The sequence below is a fragment of the Chrysochloris asiatica genome, unplaced genomic scaffold (assembly GCF_000296735.1).
Source record: "Chrysochloris asiatica unplaced genomic scaffold, ChrAsi1.0 scaffold00013, whole genome shotgun sequence".
NCBI lineage: Eukaryota > Metazoa > Chordata > Mammalia > Afrosoricida > Chrysochloridae > Chrysochloris > Chrysochloris asiatica.
Genome location: NW_006408531.1, coordinates 18,551,400 through 18,564,331, shown reverse-complemented (window position 1 = coordinate 18,564,331; position 12,932 = coordinate 18,551,400). Strand labels below are relative to the sequence as shown.

The 12,932-nt window shown below is 38.2% G+C and overlaps 1 protein-coding gene across 3 annotated transcripts in view; it reads left to right on the top strand.

Annotated features, from left to right (window-relative positions):
- EYA4 (eyes absent homolog 4 (Drosophila)) overlaps window positions 1-12,932 on the top strand; it is a 74,528-nt gene that overhangs the window by 18,396 nt on the left and 43,200 nt on the right. For all 3 annotated transcript variants that reach the window (XM_006834652.1, XM_006834653.1, XM_006834654.1), the window contains exons 6-7: window positions 1,930-2,113; window positions 11,238-11,371. In XM_006834652.1, the coding sequence (XP_006834715.1) occupies window positions 1,930-2,113; window positions 11,238-11,371 (318 nt within the window). The remainder of the gene's footprint in view (window positions 1-1,929; window positions 2,114-11,237; window positions 11,372-12,932) is intronic.

The window sequence follows — 12,932 nt, the reverse complement described above, 5'->3', positions numbered from 1 at the left end:
ATACAGGTTGAATAAGTATGGTGAAAGAATACAACCCTGTTGCACACCTTTCTTAATTTGAAACCATTCAGTGTTCCCATGTTCTGTTTGAACAACTGCCTTTACAGAGGGTTATAAATATGAAGTAAGCAACTTTAATTTCATCCCTTAGAATAGTGCCTAATACAAAATAAAAATCCCTGCTTATCATGTTGATTCTTATTGGTAGTGATCCTGTGGCATGGAGTAGGACTTGACTCATAAGGTTTGCAAGGCTTTTTTTATGGAAGCAGACTGCCTCGGTTTGTCTTGTGGAATGATGGGTGGGTTCAAACCAACAACTTTTCCATTAGCAGCTGAATGTCTAACCTCTGTGTAAAGTAACACCATGTAACTCTATTGAATTTTTTTTTTCTTGTTTTTCAGGTGGGAGTGGTGGAATATCTTGTCCTAAAATTAGCAAACAAAATATACTTCTGTTTTCTGCCATGTAACTTACTTCTTTTTGATAATATACATAAAAATTTCACTTTTGATAAATTTATTTATAGAGAAAATTTCCTTTTTGGAAACCACATCAAAATGTGGATCTTTAGAAAGGAGCTCTGATGGGCTGTGAACCTCAAGGTCAGCAGTTCAAAAATACCAGCTATTCTGTAGGATAAAGAAGAGGCTTTCTGCTCCCATAAAGACTTACAGCCTCGGAAACCCTGTACCGGGTCACTCTGAGTCAGAACCGACTCCACGGCACATAACCACCACCACATTACCTTAGAACAATGCCATGTTGTTGTTATTGTTAGGTGCCATCGAGTCCACTCTGACTCACAGTGACCCTCTGCACAGCACAGTGAAACACTGCTCAATCCTGCACCTTTCTTACAATTGTTAAGTTTGAGCCCATTGTTACCACTGTACCAATCCATGTCATTGGGGTGTCTTCCTCCTTTTCTCTTACCTTACACCTTATCAAGCATTATATCATTTTCCAGGAATTGGTCCCTCCTGATAACATGTCTGAAGTATGAGAGACAAAGTTTCATCAACCTGGCTTCTACAGGAACGTTTTGGCTGAACTTGTTCCAAGACAGATTTGTTTGTTCTTCTGGCAGTACTTTCAGTATTCTTATCCAGCACCATACCTTAAAGCATCATTTTTTTCATGGTCTTCCTTATTAACTGTTCAACTTTCATATGCATAGGAAATGATTGAAAATACCATGGTCTGGGTCAAGCGCATCTTAGTCCTCAAACTCTATTATCTTTGCTATTGAACACTTAAAGAGGTCTTGTGCTGTAGATTTGCCTAATGCAGTAACTCATTTGATTTCTTGACTGTTGCCTTCATGAGTTTTGATTGTGGATCCAAGCAAAAGGAAGTCTTGGACAACTTCAGTCTTTTCTCCATTTATCATGATGCTATTTTTTGGTCCAGTTGTGAGGATTTTTGTTTTCTTTACTTACACTTTACCTCTTACCAAGAAAACAAAATGATGAATGGCACTCTTGAGTAGGAACTAAAGTCACAAAAATGCAGACTGAGGCCAGCATGGAAATTGAGGGGCAGCCACATCTCTTATTACTGCTCATGTCAGCAAATAGGTAAAAACGGATTTTGTGACTATGAACTAATTCCATCTACTTCTCTTCCTTTCAAGTGAGTAGGACTTGGGGATGCAAATTCTTAGAGAAGTGATTATAGGGGCAAAGTGGAGATTAGAATTCATGTACTACAGATGGTTTGCAAAATCGCCAGGCTCTTCGATAGTGTGTACATGGAGCAGACACCTACGAAAGAGTCTGTGCCATTTCAGATCACTTGAAAGGTAGAGACCCCAAAACACATGGAGCCCAATTGCAATGCTTCCATTACAAGGGTGATTGGTTTTTTTTGACATACTCTCACAGGTATTTTTCTCTTAAATATAGACATCTCAATTATTGTTTCAGGATTATCCCTCCTATCCAGCCTTTGGCCAAAACCAGTATGCACAGTATTACTCAGCATCAACCTATGGAGCATATATGACATCAAATAACACAGCTGACAGCACGTCTTCATCAACCTCAACATATCAGTTGCAAGACTCTCTGCCAGGACTGACTAGCCAACCAGGTACAGATCTTCATCCAGGTGAAATACTTTTATATGCTTCCCTGTGTCTAGTTATATGGAGAAATGGACATTCAAAAATAGGCTGACAATTCCCCCATAATTATGATCATATGTAATCTGGGTTAGTTAGGATCACTGTATAAAAGTAGGTGATTCTAGCATTTCAGGAAATCTTTCTTTTAGGTTAGGCAATTGTTACCTCAGAGTGACCGTGTACATTACTTGTAAGTATGGATATAAAAAAGTGAGTGGATCTGTTGGCAAACTAAATTTTCATTTAGCGAACAACTTGAACCACATCAGAAAATTGAGATATTTTCATCTTTGGATGTAAATGATAGTATTTTCACTATAACTGAGAGATCCTATAGTTCCTTCACCATCCTGAGTCATCAGTTGCTCCAGCCAGTGAACAGGAAGTGAAATATTTGTGGGATTAGTGGCAAATAGTTGGCTGTCCAAATTCATGAAGTGCTTCTCGGGAACCCTATAAGTCACAAGTGAGTCGATGGCACTTACCAATAACAAAACAACTAAACCCACTGCCACTGAGTCAGTACCAACTAATAGGGACCCTGTATAGGGATTCTGGGAATCCTGGTGTGGCACTGCAGGTTAATGTGCTTAATGAGTATGGCACACTGGGTGCCAAATTTAAGGAGGCACTCATTCTCAGCCTTTTCCAATTTTGTGCCCTAGATACGTCATTCACCTTACTCTAGTCTAAGCCCAGATTCTGTGTTCCAAATCTGTCTTAATCCTTTTTGAGTCAGTTCTTGAATTTCACCAAGATTCTTAACTTAATGAATAAGTGCTTTCAGAATCTTGGCCTAACAAGCAATGGTTGTACCGTTGTTGTTGTTGTTGTTAAGTGCTGTTGAGTCAATTCCGATCCATAGTGACTCTGTATATGGTTCCAAGGAGCAGCTGGTGAGCTTGGACCGCTAACCTTGTGGTTCACACTGACTTTGCAGTCCAGCACGTTAACCCACAGCACCACACCAGGACTCCTGTCTATACCATAGATAAAGAGATTTTTTGCATACTCTTGAGGATCCCTGGGTCAGAATCACTCGATGCACTTAACAACAACAAAACACTGAGAAAGGTTTTTCTCAATGGTGAGTGCCTAGGGAAAACAAGACAGGATGACTGCTTTCAAAAGCAAATCCACAGAAATCAAGATATGAGAGACTGAATAAAAGGTAATACCAGCAGTACCTTTTTTAATTGACTGGAATGCAGCCATCCAGTTGCCATCGAGTCAAGTTTAACTCTTGGTCATCCCATGTTTGCCACAGTAAACGGTGCTCTGTGGCGTTTTCAGTTGCTGATATTTCAGAAGCAGATGGGCAAGGTTCTCTTCCAAGGCACTTCTTGAAGGACTTGACCCTCCATCGTTTTATTTAAGCAGCTCAGCGCTTAACCATCTGCACCACCCAGGGTTCCCCAGCACAGAGCTATCAATGAAAACCACTCGTATGCTCAAATATGGCATATGCTGGGTCAAGCTTGGAGTTCAAGTGTGATTTTGCTTTAATTTCAATATGACCCTAACAACTTCTCTACAGGAAAGACGTAGGTGTTTCAGCATTGCTATTTTATTTATATTAAAGATACTTAGTACAACCATGTACATATTCTGAGCATGCGACTTTGAACATGACAGATTCACATATGACACTCTCATGCTCATCCCTCAGAATGCTGGAACTTCTTCAGACTTCAAAAGGTTGCTATCACCAACAAATATGATTTGACATTAATTTTCAGCCATTATCATACTTTCTATTGAATTTAAAGAAGAAATCATTTCTGCATGTAACTACATTATTCTCTCAACCCAAATCAGAAATAATGTCTGGATTTTTAAGGAATTCCATGGCTCTCCTTAGCCCGTACACTTCAGTTTGATTTTGCCATTTCAGATCTGGCATGCATCCAAAAAGCAAACAAGTTTGTAACTGTGAGATTGTTCTTTATTATTGATGAAATCTGAAGGATTTAGTTCAAGGGCAGGAAACGTATTTCCCACTGACCAGTTCTGCATCTTAGACTCAAAGCAGAGACCTCAAAATTAAATCCACAATTTTTCATAAAACATTCACTGTTGACTTCTCCCCTTTGTAAAATGAAAACATACCTTGAGTTCAATAAGAGACAGCTGGTTTTCTGATTTAGAGATAATCCTAATGAAATAAAGTTGAATCTAAATATCTGAAATTTATAAGGTGCAGTTATTCATTACTGTACTGATGAAAGGATAATTATTCAATCATGTATAGTGTTAGCCGAAGAAAAAGCCTAAGGCAATTGGTAATAACTGATGTTATGAAGTAGTTTGACAAAGGATATAAGCAAACACTACTGTGCTGATTCAGAACAGACGTTTTAGTTCATTATCTTCGTAAAGATCTTTCTTTGCCTTTTATGTAAAGTTTATCTTAGCTATATATTTTTTATTTGCATTCAGAAAGTTTGAGAACTGATTAACACATTTAGATTAGAAATGCAATATAGTGCCTCCCTTTCTAAAATGTAATAAAGTAATTTGTAACCATATTATCCTTTGTCCTGAGACCTCAGTAAACATTACATTAGCAAATTAAATCTTAAAGTGCTCCAGAAAGGTAAAGGATACAGTAAGATCGCTTCACACTCTGAAAAGAAGCCCATTTTTCAGACAGAACACATAGCCTTTTCATAGCTGTCTCTCATTTCACTTAAAGACAGGGTGTGAAGCAAAGTGCTGACTCACCTCATTAAAACAATAAAAGACTTTAAATAGAAAGGACACAGATCTTCTCTGCCAATTTGCAATTCCTCCCTGTAGCATTAATGTGCCGTAATTACCTTAGTTGAAATTTGGTGAGGGATTGGAATTAACAGTTTTCTCCTTTAAAAAAAAGAGGTGTCAACAAATGTTTAATGAGTAGCTGGTAGAGCTCACGTTCCTGCCTGTTAACCCTTTATCAGAAGAAAGGTAGCATCTCCAAAAGGCAAAAGGGTCAGGTACAATTCCATCTGCTTATTATAGCCAAGATACATCACGTGGCTATTACAGGACATGCTTTCATACTTCAATGAAGTTATTTTTCAAGTCCTTGTCCTAAGCTTTAGCAGAAAGTGTATAGTATCGCTGTGACTTTTTTGATCAGTAGATGCAGATATGTTTGACCTCTTTGTTGACCTGTGGGGTCTGCTACTATTTGCAGGAGGAGGAATGTCTGGTGGCTACAGCAGAAGTTCTGGAATCATACTAGCATTGCCATTGATCAGCAGTTGTAATCTCAGTAAATTAATTACAGCTCATATGTCTTCAGTTTCCCATTGTTAAGCAGGGATAATGAAGGACTGAGCTCTTTGGGTTAGAATGAAATTTAAGTCAGATGTCCTTGTTGTTGTTAAGTACTGGCGACCCTGTTATCAGGTCTCCAAGGAGCAGCTAGTAGGTTTGAACCATTGACCTTGAGGTTAGCAGTCCATTGCTTATCCTACAGTGCCACACCAGGCTCCTTAAGTCAGATGTTGTTGTTAAGTGTTATATAGTCAGTTCCAACCCACAACACAACAGGTACCTATGAAAAAAAAAATGCAATACAGTAAAGGTTTTTGGCAAATAAAAAGATACCCACATTTTTTAAATATGCAGTATTTCATAACAGCTCTGGTAGCGTAGTGGTTACGAGTCGGGCTGCTAATCTCACTGTCAGCAGTTCAAAACTACCAGCTGTTCCATGGGAGAAGGATGAGGCTTTCTGCTCCTGTAAAGATTTACAGCCTTGGAAACCCTATGCAGGGTTGCTATGAGTCAGAACCAACTCCCCGGCACATAACAACAGCAAAAACATAACAGCAGGCTATCAAATGGACAAGAAGCATACGAAAACATATTCTACATCATTACTCATCAAGAAAATAGGTACAAAATCACAGTGAGATGGTGCGCATCACAAGAAGTAAAATGGAAAAAAAATAAAAGAGATATCCCAGCAACTAGCAATACCAAGATTTGGCAAGGATGCAACTGGAACTCTCATTGCTAATAAGAGAATGAATTGATAAAACCCCTGTGGGATAAGGCTACTAAGGATGAACACGTGCCTTCCCTCTAGCCAGACTTTCTCACTGCTTGGTACATATACCCAAGAGGAATGAAAGCATGTGTCCATAAAGATATGTGCAAGAATGTCTATGAAAACTTTATTCTTAATAGCTCCAAACTATGCATAACCCAAATGTCCATCAACAGATGGATAAATAAACTATAACATACATACACAATGAAGTTCTAGTTAACTTTAAGGGAAGCACAAACTGCTCCAGGCATCAACACGGATGAATCTCACAGACATTAAAGTGAATGAAGCCAAACATATGTTTAATAATATTTTTTAAAAGAAGACAGTGTGTGATACATAATAAAGTTTTCATAAATGTGGAGCTACCCTCTGTAATGTTTCTATAAGGCCATGTTTTTTTAACCCTAGCAAAACACTCCTGCCCATATTTTGTTCATGAGGCACCAAATTCTTAGAGCCTTTTTAAGGTGCATTAGTAATTTGGAGAGAATCTATGGGTATCAAGTCCTTATATTTACTCAAACCCAGACACTTCCTATGAGAACTACAGTCTTCCTCTTCCTTTTGCACATTTTTGGCCCCCTTGCTGTGCTAACTGCTAGCTAGCTCCCAGATCATTTGAATTGGTAAGTTCCTATTAAATCCTTCTTTCTGGGTCCAGTCTGCAATCAACCACCCAGAACTGATCAGAAGGACTGGGATTCTGCAAGTGTTTTGACCTCCCTGCTTTTGCACTATTGCAAGAACAAAAACGGTCTCATAATAGTTAATAATGATATTGATCTTTAATGGATATAAAGACAGGTTTTATGTAATGCCACCGAAAAACTTTGAAAGCTTACGTGCAAAGTGAAAGCTTGAATTCGTGTTTTATTTCAAACAAAATATTTGATTTGGATAACATTAGTAACCTTAGGAAAATTCTGTTTCTGAAAATAATTTAAAATGGAAAATTTTTTTTTTTTACATTGATATGTGTTCATATACCAAACCAAAGACTCATTTAACACCTGTATAAGTAAACCAAAGTCTGGTTTGCTGCAAGATAGGACTGTATGTAACCCCTTAGCCAAAGGAGTTTATCATTTTGCTGTAGGATAAACAGCAGACAGTGAATCACAAGGTTGGCACTTCGAGTCCACCAGCCACTCTGCAGAAGAAACATGAGGTTGTCAGCTCCCACAAAGACTTACATACAGCCTCAGAAACACTATACATGGTCACTATGAATCTGACAACACTTAACAACAAATAGATAGCTAAGTCTCAAGTAATGAATAGTGTTTAAGAGCAAATAATTGTTGTTGTTAAGTGCCGTCAAGTCGGTTCCGACCCATAGCGACCCTGTACAGGGTTTCCGAGGGTGTAAATCTTTACGGGAGTAGAATGCCTCATCTTTCTCCTGCGGAGCAACTGGTAGTTTCGAGCCGCTGACCTTAAGGTTCGCAGCCCGATTCGTAACCACTACGCTACCAGAGCTCCTTAAGAGCAAATAATAGAGCACAGATATTTTGTTTATTTATTTATTTTGATCCTGTCCTGACATCAGCATTGCCCAAGGAAAATGTGATAGAAAGAAGAGGCCCTATAGGCTTCTTGAACTAACCTTCTACTTTTATATTAAACTATATATTTATGTATTATGAATTCATATCACTTTATTATATATGTTATTGTTACATATATATGTGTCATTGTTAAATGCTCTGGAGTCGCTTCCAACTCATACTGACGACTCTGTAAAGGGTTTCCAAGAAGCAGAAGGTGGGTTTGAGCCACCACCCTTGCGGTTAGCAGTCCACTGTTTATCCTTTGGAGCCATACGAGGACTCTGTAGGATTTACAAGGCTGTAAATTGTTACAGAAACTGATTGCCAAATCTTTCTGATGGGTTCAGACCACTGGCTTTTTCAGTTAGTAATTGGCTTGTCTAACCACTGTGACTCCAGGGTTTCTTATTTAACTTAAACATTGTGCATCAGTAGCAAATAAATACATTTTGCTCAGATAAATTATATAAACTACATGTTTATTGTGGACTCCTAGCGTGGCAATGTAGGATCAGCACTGGACTGGGAACCACAAGGTTGGCAGTTCAAACCCACCAGCTGCTCCTTGGAATCCCTACACAGGATTGCTATGAGTCGGAAATAACTCAACTCAACGGCACTTAACAGCAAGTGTTTATTAGTCCTGGTGCTGTATGACAGTGTTCCACTGTTACTCATAAGGATTTCAGCGGCTAAACATTCAGAAGTAGTCCGCCTCCGCCTCTCCTTCCTCCGAGTCTACCTTAATCTGCAAGCCCCTCTCTACCATGGGTGACCCGGCCAGCATTGAAAATCTCAGTGACATAGCTCCCAGCCTCACAGCAACATGCAAGCCGCTACAGTCCTAGGTGGTGTGCCCTGTTCTTTCTAGTAGACGTAAAAGTTGATTTGGTAAGTGTACGAAAGTGGCCCTGTGGGTTCATGTGCTGGACTGTCGGTCTGAACCACCATTTTGGTGTTTTAAACTCAACAGCCATTCCTTGGAAACTGTATACAGTTTCACTATGAGTCAGAACTGACTCAATGGCACTTCACAAAAACAATGACAACAACTTCCTGATCAGATTCAGATTAAAATTGCAATTGCATTATAACAGATTAGAGGTTAGCTATATAAAAGTAACTATTAGAACATCTCAGGAAAAAAAAAAAAGAACAGTACCCAAATGTTGCCTAATTTGTTCAGATGTTTATTTAGATTAATGACTGCCTGCCAGCTTTCAGGATTTTTGGTGCTGTAGAATCAACACTGTACTGCAAATCACAAGGTCAGTGGTTCAAACCCACCGGCTACTCCTTGGAAACCCTACAGGGTCAGCATCGACTCGACAGCACTTAACAACACCAATTTTATGACAGTCATAACATTTTTATCTATAAATTTAAATTTGAGTTCAATATAAATTTAAATCTATAAATTTAAATTTGAGTTCAATATGATTGTTCTGGCAATTTTTACCTAATACATATAATTTGCAAGGAGCTCTGGTAGCATAGTGGTTACGAATCTGGCTGCTAACCTCAATTTCAGCAATTCGAAACTACCAGCCATTCTACGGGAGAAAGGTGAAGGTTACTGCTCCCGTAAACATTTACAGCCTCGGAAAACCTACACAGGGTCGCTGAGTCGGAACCAACTCTACAGCACTCCACCACCACCACCTCCACCATCACCACCACCACATGTAATTTGCAAGTTAATGTGCTGGACTGCAAGATCTGAGGCTCAAGTTCACCAGCCTCTCCTCAGAAACCCTATACTAGGTTGCTATGAGTTGGAACCGTACTCAACAGCACTTAACAACAACAACACAAATGATTTATATCCAAATAAATATAAATCAAATTTATCCCTCTCAATAATTCAAAAACTAGTTACTGTTACCCATGTGTTACGTGACTATGAGATTCAGAGATTGTTTGAAATACTGAAAATCATACAGCGATTCTGACTACAGCTTATTCTGTATTTTGCTGTTGACTTGGTTTATCGTAACAGTCCCTTTCGTAGGTTTATCTGCTGCTCAACAGTCTCTACTATAATCTTCCATCATTTACTTTAGACATACCAAAAGTTTAAGAATCCATGGGACATGCAGAAGCTAGATAGAAACTTGGAAATGTATGATATGGACTGGTTAGGGGTTGTAAATATCTGGGTCACCACATATGTGACCATAAGCATGTGAGAGGTAGCCCAGATTGTGAGAGGGAGAACTCTGTTCAATATAAGCACATAGGAGTAAAAAGAGGAAAATGAATCCGTGTTTTCTATACAGAGAAGGATTGGAGAAAAAGATTCTAGAACTTTGCCAAATAATAGTTCCAAGGAAGGGCAGTTTTAACAGGATCAGACGGTAACGAGGTCCAGGAAGACAAGGATCGACTATCTGTCTATCACATTTATGAATTTGTTAGTCATTAGAGACTTGTAGTAAGAGTATTTCCATTAGAGTTTTGATGAACTAAACCAAGGTTATGATAAATGGAATATCAGGAAACAGAGACAAACACGCTCTCTAATATTGTACCCATTGATCATGTGTGGCTAATGGACACTTGTAGCTACCACAGATTGGAATCTTCTCTAATTATAAAAACATACTGGATTTCAAAGGCATAGCATTTGTAACTAGAATGTAAAGCACCTCAGTTAAAATTTTTGCATTGATTACATGTTGAACCACAATATTTTGTCACTGTTAACTTAATTAAAATATATGAAAAAAGATAATTCTACATGTTTCTTTACATTTTTAATATGATTACTAGAAATTTTTTAATCATACATGTGGCCTGTCGCATTTGTGGTTCATATTATATTTCTGTTGGACAACACTGTTATGAATTATTCTTTTAAGGAGTTTGATTTAAAAAAGAGAAAATGAAAAGCAGAGTATCTGGGTTGAAATGTAGGGGCCAAGGGGAAGGGATTGGGAGTTTGTCAGTGGCCCTTGGAAAGAAGAGGTTGAAGGACAGATGAGAGAGGTTTTGACTAATGGAACTCAGTCCCCTAGGAGATGGGGTTGGAGGGCCAAGTTTGCAGGTGGAAGGACAACGTTGAACTGAAAGAAGGAATCTTGTCGTCTGGATTCTGAGAGTGGGAATTGAGGATAGACCTAAATGTAGATAAATACGTAGGTGGGTTAGAGACAGGAAGTTGAAGGCAGATGGAGTATAAAAAAACACGAGGTTTAATACGTTAAGACTAGATTAAAACTAGGAGAGATTTATGAGACCTCAGAGAGGTCAATTCAGCCCTCGAGATTTCTGCTTCTGCATCTGAATCTTGTGGAGGCAAACTTGATAATTTTGCATATCTCTCTAGTTCAAACATTATATGAATATTTTGTTTCAATATTTTTACTTATGGATTATATGTATTTTGTGATTATAACTATTGTGTGTCATAGGGCATTTCTATTTTATAAGAACTTAAGATAAATGACACTGAATTATATTTGAAAACAAACTGCTGTTTTTGACAGATGTTATGATTATTTATAGGAGAGTTTGATACAGTTCAGAGCCCCTCCACACCCATCAAAGATCTTGATGAGAGAACATGTAGGAGTTCCGGGTCAAAGTCTCGAGGAAGAGGCCGGAAAAATAATCCCTCCCCACCTCCCGACAGTGACCTGGAGGTATGCCTGCTTATCCTTAAAGAATGCAACATGACCTCTTATTTTATGGAATGATACCTTTTATACATTATATTTTCAAATGTGAAAAAAAAAAACCTATATCATGAATTGAGTGCATCTGCTTTGAAATTACATATGCTGAAATTTAATATTTCCATGATTATGTGATAAAAAATTTTAAATTATAACAAAAGTGATACATCTTTATAAATCCTAGATATTTGAATTTTTTAAAAATCCAAATTGTCACAAACAGCAATTTAAAATTAAAGCCATTGACTGGGAATATTTTCTGAGAAATGCTTATTTTCTGAGAAATACTTATATTTGGTCATACCAGCTGCTCTTCAGAACTCCTATACAGGGTCACTATGGGTCAGAACCGACTCGACAGCACTTAACAACAACAACAGCAGCAGCAATAAAGTAATACAAGACATTTATGGTGGTTGCAGTGTGCCGTCAAATGCCTACCAACTCTTAGTGACCCTGCATAGGGAGTCTGAGGCTTTAAATCCTTAAGAGAGCAGAGAGCCTCATCTTTTTCTCTCTGAGAAACGGGTAGATTTGAACTGCTGACTTTGTGGTTAACAGTCCAACTCATAATCCACTCGGCTACCAGGGATCTTAGAAGTCCTATATGTATTCAATACATTTTAAAAGTTAAAATTAATCCATATTAAAAAAAAAAAAAAAGTCTTATTAAGTTAGGAAAAAAAACCCTCAACATTTTGATATATATCTGGAAATTTCTGTAGGTATGAAAATATCTCAATGTACAATGTCATTTTTGAGCTCTACTGAGATACAGTGATAATGTTTATATTATTCAACATCAGGAAAAACTACTCTAATCCTTAATATTTTATTCACTACACAGCAGTATATATGAATTAAATAAAAATAATAATCATCTCCTACATTTAATAAAATAAAGTAAGAAACATTTTGCCTCTTCATAAGAAGCAACGTCTTCTGCCATCAAGTCGGATGGGACCCTGTATTAGATTTCTGGCAAGGTTGAGCAGCCTACCTCACAGTTAGCAGTCCAGTACTTATCTTAAAGTGTCACACACACACACGTCCAGTGCTTGTCTTATTCTTGAATAACAGTAACAAATTCAAATGCCTTCAGCAAGCAGACAGGTGATGTAAATGAATAAAACTGGCTTGGAAAATGAGATTATGAGGAGCAGGGAGCATAGCCCTTGTCCCAAGGGGCCCACCTATCCCAGGCCTGGGCCCACATTGCCACAACTTGCAGGTTCTCTGCTGCCGTCTCCTGATTCTGAAATGTCCTCATTAAAATGGAAACCTTTCAAACAATACAGAGGCCAAATAACACATCTGTGATCTAATCTAATCCAAGGGTCCACACTTCATGATTCCTCTTTCAGGAGTTGCTCATTGGTCCTTGCAAAATGTGGCGCAATAGGATAAACTGTTGTCTGCGATGTTGGTTTGAACTGCAAGGTCTGCAGTTCAAATCCACCAGCTGCTTCTTGGCAACCCTATACAGGGTCTTTATGAGTCAGAAACAACTCGACAGAAATTATTATAT